The 19708-nt window shown below is 40.4% G+C and overlaps 1 protein-coding gene across 1 annotated transcript in view; it reads left to right on the top strand.

Annotated features, from left to right (window-relative positions):
- STARD9 (StAR related lipid transfer domain containing 9) overlaps positions 1-19708 on the top strand; it is a 113951-nt gene that overhangs the window by 84403 nt on the left and 9840 nt on the right. Inside the window, exons 22-24 of the mRNA XM_055793754.1 lie at positions 1799-1989; positions 6333-6816; positions 7712-18937. Of these exons, the coding sequence (XP_055649729.1) occupies positions 1799-1989; positions 6333-6816; positions 7712-18937 (11901 nt within the window). The remainder of the gene's footprint in view (positions 1-1798; positions 1990-6332; positions 6817-7711; positions 18938-19708) is intronic.

Here is a 19708-nt window from a genome sequence, read left to right as displayed (position 1 = left end):
AGTAATTCTTATGTATCAAAGGTCAAATGCTCTTTTCATATAGGTGACCTTGTGTTGCAAATGATTTTGCGAACAACATGATGTTTCCAAAGCATTTCCTTTGAAATTATATTTTTGTTTTCTTTTGATCTTCAGGGACTTTTTACAGTTTTGATACCTTTGCTCTTTAAAAATATAATAATAATAAAATATAATAATAATAAAAATATAATAAATACCTAATTATAATAAATAATTTAATAAGTTCCTGAGGTTTCATGTAATAATGTGTTTAGAAACAAAACAACAGGCAAAGATCATATATCACCTTTATATACGATACAACTTCAACATCAAGAATTTCTCATGATAATGTGTGAACAGGTAGAATATATATTCCTTTTAGAAGGTTAAAGTATTTTGAATATTATCATGGATCATGCTAAGAATAGATACTATTTTGTTACTGTGTCTGTGTGTGCATGTAAAATTTTGGCACACAGTCAGGAGCCAAACATCTTGGAAGGGACTGCAAGGCAGTTTTTCACAGTTTATAGTCACTTTTCTGATCACAGTTCTGCTCCGGATACAGGCACAGTAACCTAACAGAGTTGTTGCATCCAACAGAGAATTGCGTGATCAAGTTCTTTCCTTGGTACTGCCAGAGACCCAGTGTAACCTCAGCAATGCCTGTAACCCTTTCTAGCTTGGAGATTTTTGATCTGAAAACAGAGCAGAATGTTATTTCTGTAAGGCACTGTGAAGTACTTAGATGACAAAAATCCTGTGTAGTGGTTGTAAAGTTTTGTAACACATAAAAATAGAACCATAGAATCATTTAGGTTGGAAAAGGCCTCGGAGATCACCAAGTCCAACCATTAACCCAGGACTGCCAAGTCCATCCCTAAACCATGACCCTAAGCACCACATCTATGCATTTTTTAAACACCTCCAGGAATGGTGATTCCACCACCTCCCTGGGCAGCCTGTTCCAATGCTTGGCCACCCTTTCAGTGAAGAAATATCCAATCTAAATATCCAATCTAAACCTCCCCTGGTGCAACTTGAGGCTGTTTCCGCTTGTCCTGTCACCAGTTATCTGGGAAAAGAGACCTGCCCCCACCTGCCCAGGCGCCAGCTGGGTCTAACTCCATCCACCACCACTCCTTGGGCCCGGCCGTCCAGCAGCTTTTAACCCAGCGCAGAGTGCACTCGCCCAAGCCGTGAGCAGCCAGTGCCTCCAGAGAAAGCTGTGGGAGATGGTGCCAAAGGCTTTACTAAGGTCCAGGTAGACAACACCCACAGCCTTTCCTCCATCCACTGGGCAGGTCATCTTGTCACAGAAGGAGATCAGGTTCATCAGGCAGGACCTGCCTTTCCTAAACCCACGCTGGCTGGGCCTGACCCCCTGGTTGTCCTGCATGTGCCGTGTGATGGTGCTCAAGATGATCTGCTCCATAACCTTCCCTGGCACCAAGGAATACCTCCTCCCCAGTTTTGTTTTTGGAAGATGTACAGCAAAATGAAAAGTGATAATATTTTTTAAATTCTTTTGGCTGTTATCTTTCTTGTGATGAAATTTTCTGCTGCACGATAAGAGCTTTTATGTTTCCTGGGATTTATGATACTCACAGGATTGTAGCCTGCTGTGACGTGCATGTACACAGCTATTTTACCATCATGAGGTTTTGTTACAATGCACCTTTGTTGAACAAAACATCTTCAATATTGTCTGTCTTTCTTTAGTAAGTTGACTTGTTTTATTAGAAATGTTTGGTATTTGTTTCTGGTTTAAATTCACTGTCAACATTTCTAACAGCAGAGAAATAGATGCTGTGCATGAAGAGTACAAGCAGAAACTAAGAGACCAGGAAGCTTTCCACAGAAAACAAATTCAGCGGCAGCAGCTCTATGTTGAGGATTTAAAGCAGCAGATCCTGAGAGGACAGATCAAAGCAGAGCAGGAACTTGAAAATGACCAAACACTAATCAACCAGCAGATCCAAGAAAGTGGGTACTTGCCTCTTCCCCTCTCTCACTTCCCTTCCATTGCTGCATTCTTTCATCATCTTGATGTTTTTGTCCTAGTTATGCTTTATATTACGGGTGAAACTTTTATTACAGCTTACTACTAGTTTTCTCTTATAATTGCCTTTTGCTTGAGAACAGTTATTAAGCTTTGATTAACAGGACTAAAGGGCCTCCTTTGCAGTGCACCAGCAGCACTGTTTAATTAGCTCTGCAGGTTCACTGCTGGGAGAGATGGCACCAGCCTGCCATCTGTGGCCCTGAGCCTCTTGTCTCCCAAGCTGCTGCCCATCCAAGCTCCCCGCAGCTTTGCTCTGCACATACTTGTAGTGCAACTCTGCCATGTTGCAATGTAGACCAAAGCTACTGTTGTGTTTTAAGTTTTTCTTGTGATATACCGGTGCTTCATCCAATGAGTTGTTCTGGGAGACTGAAATTGAGATGACTGTGGTAACTCCTACCATAAGCTTTCAGGGGAAACTGCTCTAACAACAGGATGTGATAGGAACCAAGCAGCACTTCTAAGACAGTGACGTGTGTCAGCTAGGGTACTATCTTTACGCATTTCATTGATGATGTCACCTGTAACAATATAAACCGTTTTCATGTGCTTTCAATGATTTTCACTCATTAGGAAAAATGGAGCCATGACATAAGACAGCAGCTCAGACTGAGTTTTCTGTGGTTGCTATGTGAGTTTTAAACAATCAAAACAAATAAAGCGCACCTGAGAAGTAGGTGGGACACAAAGTTCAGAGCTAAAATCCCAGCCCCAGTTAAGGGAAAGAGAGTTTCACTGGCTTTTATATAGTCAATATTTTACACCACACACCCCTTTTATAGTGTGAAGAAAAATATATGAAGATATTCTGTCTTAGAAACTAAAGTGTGACAAATTAATATTAAAAGTAAGATGCCAGTTTTGTTTACCTTATAGATGATTAATTAGTGGTGTTGCATTCTCCACTGCTGAATTTGTTTGAAACCAAAACTGGATTAAAGGAAGAGAGGCATTCTTCTGTTCAAACAGGAGTTACTTCTAGGAAGTTCTACAGTGATATGCAAGAATACTAAAGGCTAGATCAGTGATCATTTTGAAAGGCAAATAGCTATGTCAGAAAGTGGAGCCACAGTCTATTTGAGGAGGTATTTTTTAGTGCCAGTGGCTCCTGGCCCCAGAGGTACTTGCTTTGCATGCTGGCAGACATAATCAGCAAGTTGTCTTGGTGGGGTTGGGCTGCCCCTTAATGAGTTTATAGACTGATTTGGGAACGTTTTAAACCTTGAGATATTTTTGACTACTGAAATTGGGTGGTTATAGTGTTCTCTAGTTTGTCTTCTAATTAACGATTTGATCCAGGTTTCCTGATAAGCAAAATATGCCTATTACAGAGGCACTGCCCCCGCTTGGCAAAACCTGCTATTGGTTCCTGGAAGAAGAAAACTGAATTTTTTGAAACTTGTCAGACCCAAACTTACGCAGTTTGCTGTCTTGTAATTGTACCAGCCACAATGAATTGGTTAAGAGGAAATTGTGGGGATGGAATACAGAAGAAACGGACTTAGGATATCTAGATAATAGAGAGAACTAGGACAGTTCCCAAAAAATGTCTTTATTTCATGACTCTGTAGACTGATTCTCTGCTTCCATCTAGTTCTGCTGGTTTTGCTGTGTTCCCTTTACACTTAGCCAGGCAGGTAGTTCTGGCCAGCCAAATACAATTCTTCACTTGGCAGCCCACCAAAGTTCTTTTTATTTTCTGTGCCTTCTGTGCCTCTCAGCCCCTGACAGAGGCAAGTTTGTGAGCAGAGATTAATTAGCATCTTAGAGCTTGAAGCTCTCTTGCAGGGAAACATCTGCCACATAGTTTGCTTCCTAGAAACATGCTAAAGAGAACCGATGTAGAAATAGATTTGAGAAAAAAATGTTGTATGTGAAAGTTAACAATGTTATTAAGAAAAATTAACAAAAATAATTAATCAAATATATCCCTTTTATCCTTAGGGTAACCATAGAGTTAGAATTCCTACCTCTGTGCACGTGCTATGTGCAGAGCTGCCAACACAAACAGGACAGGAGACTCATTGTGGTAGGGGACACCAATGAAATATGTTTAAAAGATCGCCAAGCAAGTGATGCCGACATTGCCTGTGCACTAATGATTTGTTACATCAGGGAAACTTCCACAACCCAAAGTTCCTTTCTTACAGCTCAGCTGTGCAGAGCTGTGGGTAGCCTTCCTTCACCACATCAGACTTAAATACCTCTTAATTCCTAACCCCCTAAATAAGCAAAGAAAGATTGCTTATTCAGTAAAGGACTGCAGATTGAAGGTAAACCCAGCCAAAAAAATGTTGCTTCTAGTAAGACATAAGTGCTTTGCAAAGCTTTGGTCTGTTAAGAAATGCTCTCCTTCTCAAGAAAGCTTGCCTATGATTTTTACATTGCTTTTTCAGCTAAGGATATATTTGTGTTTGCTTTGTGCAGCTGAATATGTATATTTTTATAGCAGCACAAAAATGAATAAACTGCTTTAAGAGAACATGTCCAAGCCATCAGACACGATCTGGCAGTGGAAATCTCAGTAATCCCTTCTTTTGATTGTTACCGTTCATCATAGCTCAGATTGAAGCCAGTGCACTCTGAAAAAGCTCTAGCCACATCCCCGGCATGGTATAAAGTAGTCTTGCACCCAGGGTTTAAAACAAATCCACCTGGTGTTCTGTGTTCTCTACTGCTTCCCCATTGAGTGCAAAGATCAGGTTCTGAACCTTTAGAGAAAACTAAGTGTGTAAGCAGAGGTAACATATTTTATTATCAAATTAAGTTAATTGGTTGGTGAGCATATTTAGCATGTATGAAATATGGGGGACAGTAACAAAAGCAGAAAAGCTAAGTCTTTTTGTGGAGCGGTTATTTTATTAAAAATATGTGTTCACTGGTGGTATGAGCCTGTCTTTTTTGAGTTGTGTTGGCTTTACCTGTGTCCTTGCCGTGAGGGTATTTGATTTATTTCGAGTACATTGCCTGCTAAAGTGCTCATGTACAAGATATGTGGGCTTCTATCAGGCTGTTCTGGCAAGTACTTGTTGGAGCAGCTGTAGTTGCAACAGGTAGTTAATTTGTGGTTGTTGCTTTACCTCAGCTAGGTGCCACACAGGGCTTGTGTTGCTTGGGAAGTTTTCATCTGGTGGGTTTAGAGAGGCTGGCAGAACTGTGCAGCAGGTACCTGTACAGGTGGCTTCCTTGCAGCCTTGTCCTCAACCCACTTTGAAAGCTGCATGCCCATCTGCGGGACTGGCAGCTGCTCCCACAAATGAGGCACGTCCTAGCGGGGGTGTAAAGAGGTCTAGCCTTCAGGCTCACTGAACTTGCCACTGATAAGGGAGAGCATAAAAATTGCCATTTGCTGTACTAAACAAGCTCCCTTAGCATGGCTCTGGACTCCCTCATTTTCTGCATGACTAGGTAAGTGAGAGAAAATCGTTTGCAGGTGGGTTTTGTTGGTTCAGTCAAGAAGGAAAGGATAGAAGGAAAAGGCACAAAGAGAAATGTTCATTTTAGAATCGTTGTAAAACATTCAAATGCTGTGGTGAGAAGTTAGTAACATTTTAAGATTGCACAAGTACTTATTTTTTCACTTGAAATGTGGGAATTTATTAGCCAAAGGCTTATTACCATGTGCATGAATTTCCATTTGCTGCATTAACACAGAGGCTCTGTTTAGCTCTGTACAACTGCCTTTTCTGGTTCCCTTGTTAACTCTGCTCTCAGTGCACATGCATTAATTCCCGAAGTAACACGTACAAAGTTTAGTATGTGACTTCAGAATAAATAAAGCAGTAGTAGTAGCATATTTCACAGTAAAAAGCTAATTAAGTCATACTTTGCTACTTGTGAATATATACCCTATGTCTAAAAAGTGCACAGAATTGAACTCAGGCCTTTTAATGCTTCTGCTGTATTTTAACAATAACATTGAGGTGACATTTGAGTGTATTCTTTGAGAAATTGAAATGTGTTCTACTTTTTCCTTACAAACAAGGTCTTATCCACTAGTCTCCTTAGGTGTATCAGCCAAGCTCCTGCTTATCTCTCGCAGTTGTTAGTGAGTCCTTATCGCAATGGAGAGGCTTTCGGTTACCATTAAAGTGCTGCAATGATACATTTCTCTCTGAATGGTTTGTCAAGACTCTGCTCTACACGCATAGAAATTCTGTTCTCAGATGAGCAATCAAGGCTGATTAAATTAAGAAGCGAGATAGTAACAAACAATGTTTTCCCTATGATTTGTACTTTCTTTTAATCATTGTTTTGTTTACAGACCAGCAGTGGCTTATAAATGAAAATAAACGACTGGCTGCCCTTCAGCAACAGCAGAGGGAGTTTGCAGTGCAGACAGAGTCTACACTGTATGCAGAGGCTGAGGCACAGTGTCCCATTGGGCTGGAAATCTGCCCTTCCCTGCTCCAGCAGAACAAGAAGAGACTGGTGCAGTTGGAGCTTTTGCGAAGATACTCCTTAAAAAAGGCAGAAAGAAACATCAGGCGGAAAAAGGTCAAATTCCAACTGGAAAGGATAGTCAAGAAGCAGAAATTACTCGAAGCCAAGCAAAACCTAGAGCAGCTGGAAGCTAGCTGCTGGCTCAATGAAGAGTGTGTGAAACAATCCCAAGTCCTAAACGAAAATACTGCTGTATGGTCCTCTTCAGATGACCAGTTGCAAAAGGGAAGGAAGTTATTTGGTTCGAGTTCCTTGCAGCACAGGCAGCATTCATTCTGTAACCCACATCTGCCCCAGGTACCCAGGTAAGTTAACATCTGCCAATTCTTCTCCACTTTCAAAAGTAATTTAAATTCAAGGTATTTTCAGTGGCCATCCAGAATGCCTTTCAATGTATTGAAACAATCTGAAAACTTGCAATATCAGTGAACTTAAAAAATATGTCACACTGGAGCTGTTTGTCCTTTTTCCTCAGATCTGTACAGCGCATTCCCTGCTTAGCGCTTTGACATGATCTTTCTCACTGTTTTTTACTTTGCTCTCTCAAGTCTTTCGGCACTTTTAACCTCTTTGTGCATGCTTTCCAGAACTGGCTTAACTCCTGTTCTTACCTTGTCCAAACTGTTGGTTAAATACTAATTTCTGCATCGTTTTATCTTGATTAGGGTAAAACTTTTCCTTCAGAATATTTGTGTCATTGGGGTGATTCTGGATTGGACTTCTAAGTTGGCCAGCCTTTCTCTAAGCTAAATAAAGATCTCTATGCTACGTTAAAAGATCGAGGCACTAGGGTGTCTATCAGAACATGGTCCTGGAGGCAGGAAAACTAAACTAAGCAGCTAAACTCTGCTAAGTGGTTTTCTGTGACATAGAGCCATTCTTTATTTTTAACTAATGTTTGCAGCTACTTGAGCCTACAGAGAGACTAAATTTCAAGCTACACCATGTAGCATTGAGTTATTCCTTTGTGTTGCAGAACATATTGCAGGGTATCTAGGGGACTGTATGGTAACTGTCAGAATTTTCTTTTTTTCCTCCTTTTTGTTTCTTTCTGCTAGAATTTAGAATTTGCTTTTGAAAGGTATTCAGATTGTTGTTTCATGTGTTGTTACTCTCAACTACAAGACATTACTGATGTGGAAGTGGTTAAATATGTTATTCAAGCAAGGACTGGGCTTTATTTTTTCTTTATTTCCATAGCTGTTTGTTGAAGAGGGAGACTGTCTCAAAGTTATCTACCTCATCAAATACTGATCAATGCTGTGAAGGCAGTACAACAGGGAGACTGTCATCTGTAGAATATCTTTGCAGAAGAGGTGAAGACGTTTCTGGGAGTGATGACCTTAATGATGAAAAAGGGATCTCCTTTTCAGTCCAGAGGCAGCTAACTGAAAAACAAAAAACATCTTCATTTGGAAATAAAAAAGTAGCAGAAAAAGACTCCAATGATTCAGCTATCATGGCATATAACAGAAATGATCAAGAAATTGAAAAGTTGGATAATAACCCAGGGCAAGCTGGATCTCCAAACCAGACCTCTAAAGGCCCCTCTCCTGATCTTTTTAAGGAGAAAGATGAGCCTGAAACCTTTATTACAGGGACAAGAATGACAAAAGCAAAGGTGCTAGGAGATTTAAGTCAGCCTGTAATTAGCAGCCTAGAACAAAATAGAGCTCAGGTATCTCATAAAAAGACTAGAATGGATAGCAATGGAAAAGGCCACAGGTCTTCTCCAGAAAACTTTCCTAAAGAAATGAAGAAAACAGTGTATGGAAACCCACCATCAGTGCATCTAAACCAAATGGTCAAGAACTGGAAGAGAGAGCCAAACTCAGCCTTGCCGAGTCACGAGAAATCAGTGGAACAGCAAGAATTTCTGGTGGTAGCAACATCAGTAGGAAATCTCACTAAGATGAATACACATGCACCACTCTCTTACGTCGAAAAAAAGTGGCACAGTGCTGAGGTGCTCAATGCTGGAGTACCCAAAACAGCAACAGATGTGCTGGGCAACTGGCAAGAGGATGATGAAAATGAGATTTCTGATACTGACAGTTCCTATTCTGTAGATTCTCTGTCTTGCGCTTACGCAAAAGCTTTCACAGAGAAACTGAAACAAGAGGATTTTGACAGAAATAAATGTCTTGCCAACCCAGAAGATTCTGAGAGTGATGACAGTCAAATGTCACAAGACTCTCTGGTAGAAAAGGAAAATAAAACCAAAAAGCAAAATACAAGTCGATTTCACAAGTCAAAGGCCCACCATGAGCCAGCTAAGCTTTACAAAAGCAGAACAGATCACCATGTCTCATCTTTGGTGACATCATATGCATCTCGTAGGAGACTGGGAAAGCCTGAAAGGAGCTTTTCTCTCGACAGTTTAGCTGATGGAGAAGAGATGCCAGCAGAAGATCCAGTAGAAGAATCCAAATCTGATTCATCTGATGAAGTGCCAGCAGAGATTTTTTGGAAGTTACAAACTCCTAGATCACCAACTATACAGACTGAGGAAGACCATGAGTCCAAGACCTGCGACGGAGATACAGAAAGGACAAACTATGATCTGAAACTGAGCAGTTCCTTTTATTTGGACACTAAACAACAACCTGCTTCCAGTAATGCTTGCAAGCAGTTGCTGAAGGAGACAGAAGTCTCCTTTGTAGAACAAGAAAGGTCTCTTGATAGACAACTGTATTACACAAGTGGAAATCCTTTGCTTACTGCTGATGCTTGGTCTTCCTGTGACTCAAAGGTTGATATCAGCAGCCCCAGAATAACAGTGCCTTCTTCCCATGAAAATTTGGAATTTCAAGAAGCTCATCTGTGCTCTTTGAGCGAACCAGAGCTTTGGCTGAAGAAGGATGATCTAAAGCAGTCAGCTGCTGAAGTTTGCTTTGTGTCTGGCTCTAAGCAGATACACAGTATTACTCATTTATCACATCGCATAAACGAAATAAACACAGTTTTCTCATCTGACACATCAGAAGTACCTTTACCTGAAACAACAACTGCAAGCATTGTTCCTGGGAGCAGATCATTAAATAAGATTCTTAAGGGATGGACACACTCTAATGAAAATTCTTCCTTGGAATCTGAAGACATAATGTCCTCATTTGTCAGCTCAGTAGGACCAAGCTCCTCTTTTGTTCCTATTTCACCAAAGCATGATTATTATAAAAATTCAAGGTCAAATCATCCTGAACAAGAACAAATGAGTGAATTGCCTACTTATAGGTCTACCACTGAATGCACACAAACATTCAGCTGTTTTGAAAGCATCTCCACTGCAGACTGCTTGTCACTGGTACCTGGGAAAGAGGAGGATTCTCTCTCTACGACTCACCCAGACCTGCCAAAAGATTGCAATCTGAAAAAACCACCTTTTATTACTGTGTTGCCAATGCAGGTTTTGGAACAGAGAAACGGCTGCATAGATGCAAATTTAGAAGATGATTTCATCAGAACTTTTGAAAAAGATGACCTCAATGATGACTACAATAACTTGATGACAAAATCAACAGATTCGGGCAGTACAAGTGCCTGTGTCAGTGCACCTGCTGCTGAACCTTCTACAGGACTTGCTCATAATATGACCTCACCACAGACACCTGCAGTGAAACAAGTCCAATTTGGAACCCACGGGCAGCTTTTTCCAAGAGGGGAAATACCAGCATGTTGTGATGAGGGTTTCTTTCTCAGTGAATTAACAAACAAGAACTGCTCTCTAGTAAGGAGTTATGAGCTTCAGACATTGGCTGGACAAGGAGCAGAATCACCTGTTACAGTAGGTCTCCTCAGATCTGGGGAGAGTAGTTTGGAAACAATGCAAGAAATGGATTATGAACAAATAGCTGCAGAAGAAATAACAACAGAGACAGATTTTTCCTCACAGAAGACAACATACCGATGTAACCCTTCAGTTGTTGCTTGCAGTGCAAGTTATGACCAATCTGCAACACCAATAGAGATGTCTCAAAAAGAGATTATCTGTATGGAAATAAGCACAGATAGCTTGGCAGAGATTGTGCCAGAGGTGCCTTCATTCAGAGATAATGAAGAATACGAATCAAAGGATGAAGACTTGTCTTCACTGAATCATGAATTCAAAAGCAAATCTGTTTCAAAAAACTATTCCCATGAATGTGCTCTAGCAGAGAGTCGGGCAAGTTGCTCATCCCAACAAATTTCCAAAAATTCTACATTATGCATTGGTAATATAGGAGAAGAAAGCAGTGAAAGCAAAGAACACAATATCTTGAATTCTGAGGCTGTAGTTCAGAAAGAATTTTCATCCAAATATGAAAACTTAGTGGTAAATGAACTAAGTTATCTCATAGTGAATGTAAATGGGAAAGACACGGAGTCCTTCCCCGCCGATATTTGTAAGAGTACAAATGATTTTCTCCCAGAATCCAATTCAAGCATTTTTTACAAAGCTTCAGCAAAAGCTAATCTTTTTCAAAGTGCATCTGAGACTGAAAGTTACGATAAACGACTGGAGCATGTCACAACAGTGAAAGGAGATTGTGATGCTTCATCTAATCTTACTGTGGAAGTCAGTGCCACAGAAAGTTGTTCTGATGCACGTTCTGGCTGCCTTTGCACAACATGTTCTTCAAAATCAACAGGGCAGAAAACCAGTACACATAAGATGACCGACATTTCTGTGGAATTTGATGCAGCCATTCTCTTGGAAACAGAAACACAGAACAAATCTTTACTTGAATCAAGAGAAGAGAAAGAGGCCTTTTTGGAAGGTGATTGTCCGGAGGGTATCTTGCTTGTTGATGATGTAAACTCAGAGTCAGGGAGAGTATTTGAATACAACACAAATACATCAGCTACTGTTTCTCAAGAGGAGAGTCCATACATAAATAAAGAATTCAAATTTTTAAGAAACCCAGAAGCTGATCCAGAAGAAACTGTGACTTCTTATGATAATACAAAAGCAAACACTGATGAAGAAATAAAATTAATCAATAGTGCAATCAACTTTGAAAAAAATGCATTGGAAATTAAATCCAGACAGATTGAAAGTTTACCTGACTACCCAGTAGCCAAAATCCAAAGTGTAACTGAAGACAGGAGCAGAGAGGATTTTAAAGGCATTAGTCTGTCTCAGAATCCAGAAAAACCTATTGATATTGTAGCTTGTGAAGCTCAGTGTGAGTTTTATACAAATCTGTGCCTGACACATGAAGAGGCTGAGAAAGATGAACTCCGTGTAGCCAGCACTGGGTTAGAACACACGCGGGAACCAAAAGCACTTGTGCATTCTGGCAGCCAACTTGAAACAAGCAGCTTTTGCCAAAAAGAAAACAGCAAGAAAACAGAAATGGGTATTTATTCACCAGCATTTTCTGTTGCTCCCAAAAACACTGCTTCAGCTGCGTGTTCCCGCATGGCAGATACTACTCAGAATACTTCAGGCTTCCTTAATACTTCTGAGGGGCTCTTACAGATGAACAGAACAACAGAAAATGTGTTTAATACAGAGGACGTAGCTGCAACAGTACTAATCACAAGTAGGCAAGGCAATGTTTTAGCAAAACCTGAAAATGAAGGAGGAGAAAATTCTAGCAATTTATTGAAAAGTTGTGTACCATGCTGTTTGCCTCGGGAAGACAAAATTAATGAATGTGATGAGACTGGGAGTGAAAAACAAATTACCATGACAAACACTGAGGGGCTGATTGTCACAAGGCAAGAAGTCATATGCACAGATGAAAATGTTTTATTTACTGAAGAGTCTCCAGCTGTACATCAGATGTACTGTGACAGAGATAACAAAGAGAAAATTTTAAATCAATTTAAGATTCCTGAAAGATACCTGACAGCTTCAGGACTAGAACAGAATATACTGTTAGAAGATGATTCAAGATACCATGACCCTACTGAAATGAATGAAGATGGTGGCTCAGTGGACTCTGTTACAGATACAAGTGCATTCATGAAAGATATCAATGCATATGAATATTCAGTTGATGATAGTACTCGTATTGGCCAATATAGAATTGAACAAGAATTTAAAAGTCTCCACATTAAAGAGGACAGCCATATGTATATGAGTTGCTCTATGCAATATCCTGAGTGTGGTGGCACTTCAGAAGACTTGAATGTCAGTATTGTTAGAAGACCTGGTATTTGTGAATTGGATCCAGTAGGCTCCAGAACCGAGCAGGAGAAAGTGCATTTGATGAATCTAGTACAGATGGCCAAAACAGACAAAGAAAAGCAGATGTTTGTAGAAAACACGGAGGAGGTAGAACTGATAATTTTACAAAAGCTGAATGAACTATTCCCTGAAGACAGAGGCAGCTGCCAAATAACGCGTGATGACAGCAGATTAAATGAAATCTTAACAGAAAGCCAGTGGGTGTCTACCAGCTTTTCTAGAAATAATGAAGATATCAGCAAGCAACAAAATCCACCAACAACACTACTGACGTCTACTGAAAAAACCCAAGAAGTTTCACTTAAAGACTCCCCATTCCAGTCTGTAGATCATCTTTTGTATCTTGGAGTCGGTGATGATTCCCATCTTGTACAAGATGTTCCCACTGCATTGAAAAGACATACAAAACTGTCTAACAGCAGTGTGGGAACTGGAGCTGTTCTGCCTTACTATGAAACATTTATGGAGAGTGAGGTCTGTGCGGGTATGCCTGTTGCAGTCAACAAAGTGGGAGAAGACAAATATCTCCCTGATAAAATGCAAAGAAAGAATGTAGCTTTTCTGCAAACCAGGACCACACAGGACAGGCAGGAGGAAGAACCCTTTGAATTTAACAGTGCACCTGATTATGCCATATCTGGGCAACCTGGCAATGAGAACACCTCTTCCACCCCCTACAGTGCAGGCGGTCCTCAGTCTGAAGCTGCTGTACTTCAGCAAGGGGCCAAAGGAAACTCATTTTCCTTGGAAAAATCAGATTCTTCTGAAGATGTAATTCAGGATGTTAACAGCACTCATGAAGAACACAGTGTGGATTTAACGGTTAATAAGCTATCAAAATACTGCCTTAATTGCGTAGAAGATACAGCTCAAGAGGAAAAGGGTACCATTGGGCCCGATTCACTGCTCTTGGATAATTCAAACCTGCATTCTTTTTCAGAGAAAGAAGTGATGGAAGATACAGGGGGGCAGGAAATGCATCCTTTACTAGAAATCTCTACACAAAAAATGTTTTACAATATTAATACAAGTCAGAAAGTACTTCACTCAGGGACTTTATCACAGCATGACGAGGAGAAATTTTTAAGCACAAGCTATACTACAACAAACAGTAAAAACAAAAATGCAAATTCTCCTGGCGTAGCTGGGTATCAGCATGAGCCCAGAGAAAATCAGGGACACGGGACTTCTGAAGAGCACTGTGTAGACCAACCAGGCAGCACTGTTTCTGAGAGTGCTTCAACCCTTTCAGAAGGCCTGAACAAGTCTCCGTGGGAAAATCCACATTATAGTAAAGAGTTTCTAAATGATAATAGGAACTCAGGCATTTCTGAACATTCCCCTGGTCTCCTGAATCATCCAGCATCATCTGCAGATGTTCTGATGGCCAGCAATGGAGACAAAGGTAAAACCGATGCTGTTCTCTCTGAAGAAACTAAATATTTTGAAAGTGATTCAACAGTTTCAAGTGTATCTGTAACTTTTCCTGACGTTTCTCAAAAAGGAAATGAAAGGAAAAATAATTCTGCAGTTGCAGAGGCTACATATGCTCAGAACAATAAACTCCCTGAAAAAGTTGTGGGAGCAGATCAAAAGGAGGAAATAATTCAAGGTTCTTTCCAGAATTGCAATGACATAGAAGAAAATAAAATTCATGAGTACTCAGAACACTACAGTAACACTTCTAGCGTGACTATACCAGAATCGGGCTCACTTGCTTTTCAGAGCCAAGGACGGACTGGCAGCAAAGAATCGAAGTCTCATCCATCCTACCTTGCAGGTGATGCTCCAACTGATAAACCACTTCAAAGCTCCAAGAACTTCAGTGCTTTTGACACTTCTTGCTTACTTGATGACTCAAAATCTCTAATAATTAGTCAGCTTGAGGACTCACTTCAAGACACCTTTTTGACCGAGCAAGTGTCCTCCAGTTCTGCAGATGTGTGCTCTGTGAAAGACGGAGGTTTTCCCCAAGTATTTGCAAGTGACAATCACCCATCCTTAACACCATTTTCAGAATCATTTTTAACTCCAGATATAGGCCATGGTGAAACTGGCATATACGATATTTCACATAGAAGCACATTGAAACAATCTCCATTTGCTGTTTTGCAAATACAAGACACTCAGTCTGATAAGGCTGTGGTATTTGACGAGCCAATACGTGCCTCAGGAAGTATTTTACTTTCTCTTGCAAAAGAAAACAGGCATTGTCCAGTATCAGACACAGACTCTACTTCATATAAACATTCTGCTGCAGATGGGGAACCTGTATATGGAAGTAATCATAAAAAAATTGACAATGATATAAAAGTCGATCAGCACTACTGGAGTAAAGTTTCACCACAAGAAGCTTGCACAGAACACATAGAGCAAGTACTAAATGATAGTTCTCTTTTGTTACCATCATTACCTTTTTGGGATACTGGAAGGGCAGTTCTTGTTAAAGAGGGACAAATGAGAAAAATACGTAACAGAAATGAGGAAGAGCTGCATTCAAATACTGAGGCTGAACATTTTGCAGTAAAGACAAAGCAGAGACAAACATTAAGTAGAGAACCTGTTGAAAAGCAAACTAATGCGTCCTCAAATTCTGCAAATGAATTAATAGGCTCAGAAGTTACAGTGTTGGAAAATCTATATCCAGAAGATGTTGATGTGGATCATGAACACACCTGCAATTTGTTTAGTCCAGCATATCCCACATACAGCAGAAGCACTCATTCCAGGCGACTGTATCACACGGTGTTGGGTTTTGAAAAAAACCCTGCAGATGTGCAAGATAATTGTCAGTATATGCCTGCAGGTGAACAGATAGAACAGGTGCCAGACAAAACAAATACAGATGGTAGAAAAGAGATTTTACTTTGCAAAAATAATACAGGTTCAAGTGTTGATAGCCTTGATGCTGCTGCTGATGCAGACAATTGTTCAACAATGGGAGATGCTACAATGAGGAATAAGACTCTGAAATCAGAAAGACTGAAGTTTTCTGTAATGAATAATGAAAATACCTCTGTAAATTTTTCACCAGAAGACCATAATTTGCTTCCTCAAGAATCCAAATTGGTGCAATTCAGGAGCAAAAGATCATATTCTACTACACGGAATACAAAGAGCTGTAAACAAAGTGAACAGAGACCTTATTTATACAGTCACAGACTATCAGCCCCAGCTATTGCTGTCTTTTCTGATACAGAATATACTTTGGAAGCTTCACCTAAGGGAGATCCTTTGTTATATTCTGCATCTAAATCACTACAAGATTTAAATATGAGTGTAGAGCCTCCATCACCAACTGAAGATGATCTTCGTGGAATTGAAAGATTTTCAAAGCAGGAATCAAAGAACTTTCTACAGGTTAAATCTAAACCCAGGTTTCAGCAAAGAATGGCACAAACTAAGAAGCTTGCAAACTGTGACCTCAAAAATTTGCAAAATTTTTCAGCAAGAACCCGAAGCAGCCAGTCTTTACAGGACTGTAGTACCCAATCTCCATTGTCCTTACAGCACACAGCTCACTGTTCTGTGGGTGTAGAAGCAAATGTTGGTTCAAAGAGTAGTTCTGTAGCTCAGTGTAGTGAAGGGGAAGTTGAAGAAGCCAGATACCAGTCTGAAACAGATTTATTTTTGCAAGACAATAAAGATGCGATGCGTTTTAGTTCAAGTGATATCAACCCATATATTCAACCATGGCCACAAGGTGGGTCATGCAGGATTGGCTGGAAACAGTATGTTTTTGGAAGTGCAAGTGATGTCTCTTGCAATCAAATTCCCTTAAACCTGGAAAATCGTAAAGTTATGAGATGTTCCAGTGTAGACAATGGATTGAATTCTCAAAATTCTCCTTTTCACTCTCATCTCAGTTCATATGCTACAGCAAAAGTTCTGTCGAGCACTTTAAGCAGCATTGAAGGTCTTCAAGGATGGGACAGTGTCAGACAAGACTTAAAATCTGCATACTCAAGTGACAGTACCAAGCGATATAGCAACGCATCCAGTGAGATATTGGAAACTAATCCAGAAAATAACACTGCTGAATTTGAGAATCCTTCTGCACAACCTGGTAACTCTTCAGTTCAGGTTGATGAAATTGTACTATTATATCCTTCTGAGTCTGAAAGGTCTGCCAAAAAACTGCCAGGGATTACATGTGAGCAGGGAACACAAACAACAGCTACAGGAAGGTATAAAAGGCAGAGAAGACATCAGAGAAGCTATACAGATGTTTCTGCAAGAAAGCAGGAAACAAACAGAGATTTATTTCATCAACCTTCTTCTTGGACAAGCATGCAGAATCTGTCCATGCATCTGTCACAGCTGCTTCAGAACACTTCTGAGCTGTTAGGAAATCTCTCCCAACAGAGTATTATAGAAAATGAGCAGAATGCCAAAATCAATGAAAGAGGAACTGAAGAGGTTGTAAAGGTTACTAGATCAGATAGCTGCACTCAGACTACAGCAGATGTAGGCACTCAAACTGAGATTTTGGAAGAACCTCAAAGCAAACACAAAGAAAAACAACTGGAGGCAAAAATAGAAAATGAATTGAGGGCAGCTCAGGCAGTAAATACTGATTGGAAAGGAATAGGTGCAGATGCAGTAGGTAAGATTCCCAAAAGGAAAGAGGAAACACTCTCTCTTGAAGAAAGAACACAAGAACGAACAGGGATGAGAAATCTGGGTAATCCTGACTTCCAGGATAGTCTTGACAGCATTTTGGAAGACTCCTTTATGAGTCTGCCACTCTTACCCAGAACCTCCACTCCTAACTTAGATTTTCAAAAAACATCACTAAATGCACAGCAGAATGTTACTTCTGCTAGTACCAGAGTTTCATCTGTCACATCGTCTTCGTTGAGTTCAGGGCAAGATGGCTCCTCGTGCACTGTAGTTAGCAGCCCTACTAATAGCACCGCTCAATCTCCAGCGTCTTATGCTCGGGATAAAAGAAGTGTTGGTGAACTGGAGGTCCCAGCAGAAAGAAAATTTTGTTACAAAAACACCCTGCTAGTTGATAGGGCCTCTTCCCCTATTCTTACTCTTAGTGCTAGTCCCAGCAGCCAGACTGCTTTTAGCAAGTCTGTCTGCCCTATTAAAGAGCCTCTTGGACATTCTGGTGACACTTCAAGTCCCCGTCACAAGCAGAGAAAGCAGAGGGCAGGTCCACAGTCCATGCAACCTCGTGTGGACAATTTTTCACAGACAGAAACAGACACTGAATCTAGCACTTCCAGAGAGCATAAGGGTGTAAGAAAGAAATTGGAAAGTTTCTCAGATAAGAAAGCAGCCAAAGAGCTTTTGGGACAGGATGCTTCAAAAGACTTGGAACAACAGCCCAGAGTCATGGTTGACTCCCATGCTACCATTTGTGCAAAACGGCTGTATCACTCCAGTAGTATGTTGGAGGTGTCGGGCCATAGGGAAGTTTTAACAGGAGACCTGAGAGACCCACTGGCACATTCGCTTCATTGTATGTATGTCACAAGGGGAGGAAGAGGTTCTTCAGCTGGAATCGCACATGAAAGATATGTTGGTAATTCCGATACTGCTTTGATTCATAACTGCCCACCTCCAAATGCTGACTTACTTTTTAATCAAAAAGCTAGTGCCACTTTTTCAAGTCAGACAAATGCTGGTGTGTCCTCAGAGCCTCTGGTAGAAGCATCTTCTCTACAATTTCACGATTTCTTCTGGAAAAATGAAAACAGCTGCCTTCCCCCCCTCTCTGATGTGAGCGACGTGCAAACTTCCTTCCAAGACGACAATACAGGTTCTGTCAGTGAAAGTGAATGTGACACTGAAATTCCTCTCAACAAAAACACTACTTTTGCAAAGCCTTACAGACCTCGCAGCTATAGCCTCCGTGACTTACCCATACACAACAAATTTAGCAACTGGTGTGGTGTTAAGGGGAGCCATCCTTCTTCGTTACTCAGCTTGAGTGGCAGCGTGACCGATTTACGAAGTCAGGCAGAAAAGAAACCTAGAAGCACACGAGCAACAGAAATGGAAGGGAAGGCCCAGCTTTGTGACAGCAGGAGCAGAGAGATCGAGAGACTTCAAAGAGAGCGCGCTCAGATCATGTCTGGCATTCACCTGGATCTGCATCAGCATCCCCTCACTGTGGAACTGACCGAAGCAAAGCTCAATTACGGCATCGGGGAAACAGACGCCCTGCTGAAGGTCCTGCAGAGTGGAACTACCGATGACCTGGTGGCAATTCCAGTGAAGCAGCAACTTTATGAAAGGTAATTACTTATTAAGTATTTTGAATGCACTTCCTGTACGCTTCATGCAGCATAAAGAGCATTTAGTAATGAGCACTTAAATCACTTAGTCACACAGAATGAACTATATGTGAAGGGATACAGTATTAAGCTTACTTTATATATAGTTAAGTAATGCATTTAAGACAAAATTTTGGGCTGACTTCAAGAAAACAGGGAAAAGTTTAAGAATCCAATCTAGTGTCACCTCACTCAAAACTTCTAGCAAATATAAGAGTGATCATGAGTACCTGGTGATCGTGGGAATGTATTTTGTTGATGAATTGCAATGTAAAAATAATGGATACATGCTGTTTATGGGAGTATCTCATTTGTGCTTCTGTGAATAAATGCTGCTGTATGAATATGCAAAAACATTTTTTTAAACCCCATAAATATACAAAATTATGAAAAAATCAAGATCCTAGATGCTTGCAATTGGATTATAGAACTCAGTTTAGGAAGCTCTTGTAACTAAAAATATTTAGCAGTAGCTACGTTAGCCTCTGTCTTCAATTTGTCTCTCAGCCATTACAAATAAGCAGTAACCAAGACCCTCTTAAGCATCTCCTACCATTATAAAAGCAGTGGAGTTTTAGTATTTCTGCATCATCTGTCACCATATGGCCAAAGGGGTATTTGCAAAGAGTGTGTCTGGTACTAGGTTCCTATAAATTTGACATTACAAAGCTACCTAATATTTAAGTGTTTTCTGAAGTACAGGGTTGTAAAGGTTACTAGAAATGTATAGGG

Source organism: Falco peregrinus, chromosome 1, assembly GCF_023634155.1.
Source record: "Falco peregrinus isolate bFalPer1 chromosome 1, bFalPer1.pri, whole genome shotgun sequence".
In the NCBI taxonomy this organism is placed as follows: Eukaryota; Metazoa; Chordata; class Aves; order Falconiformes; family Falconidae; genus Falco; species Falco peregrinus.
This window is presented reverse-complemented; position numbering and strand designations above follow the sequence as displayed.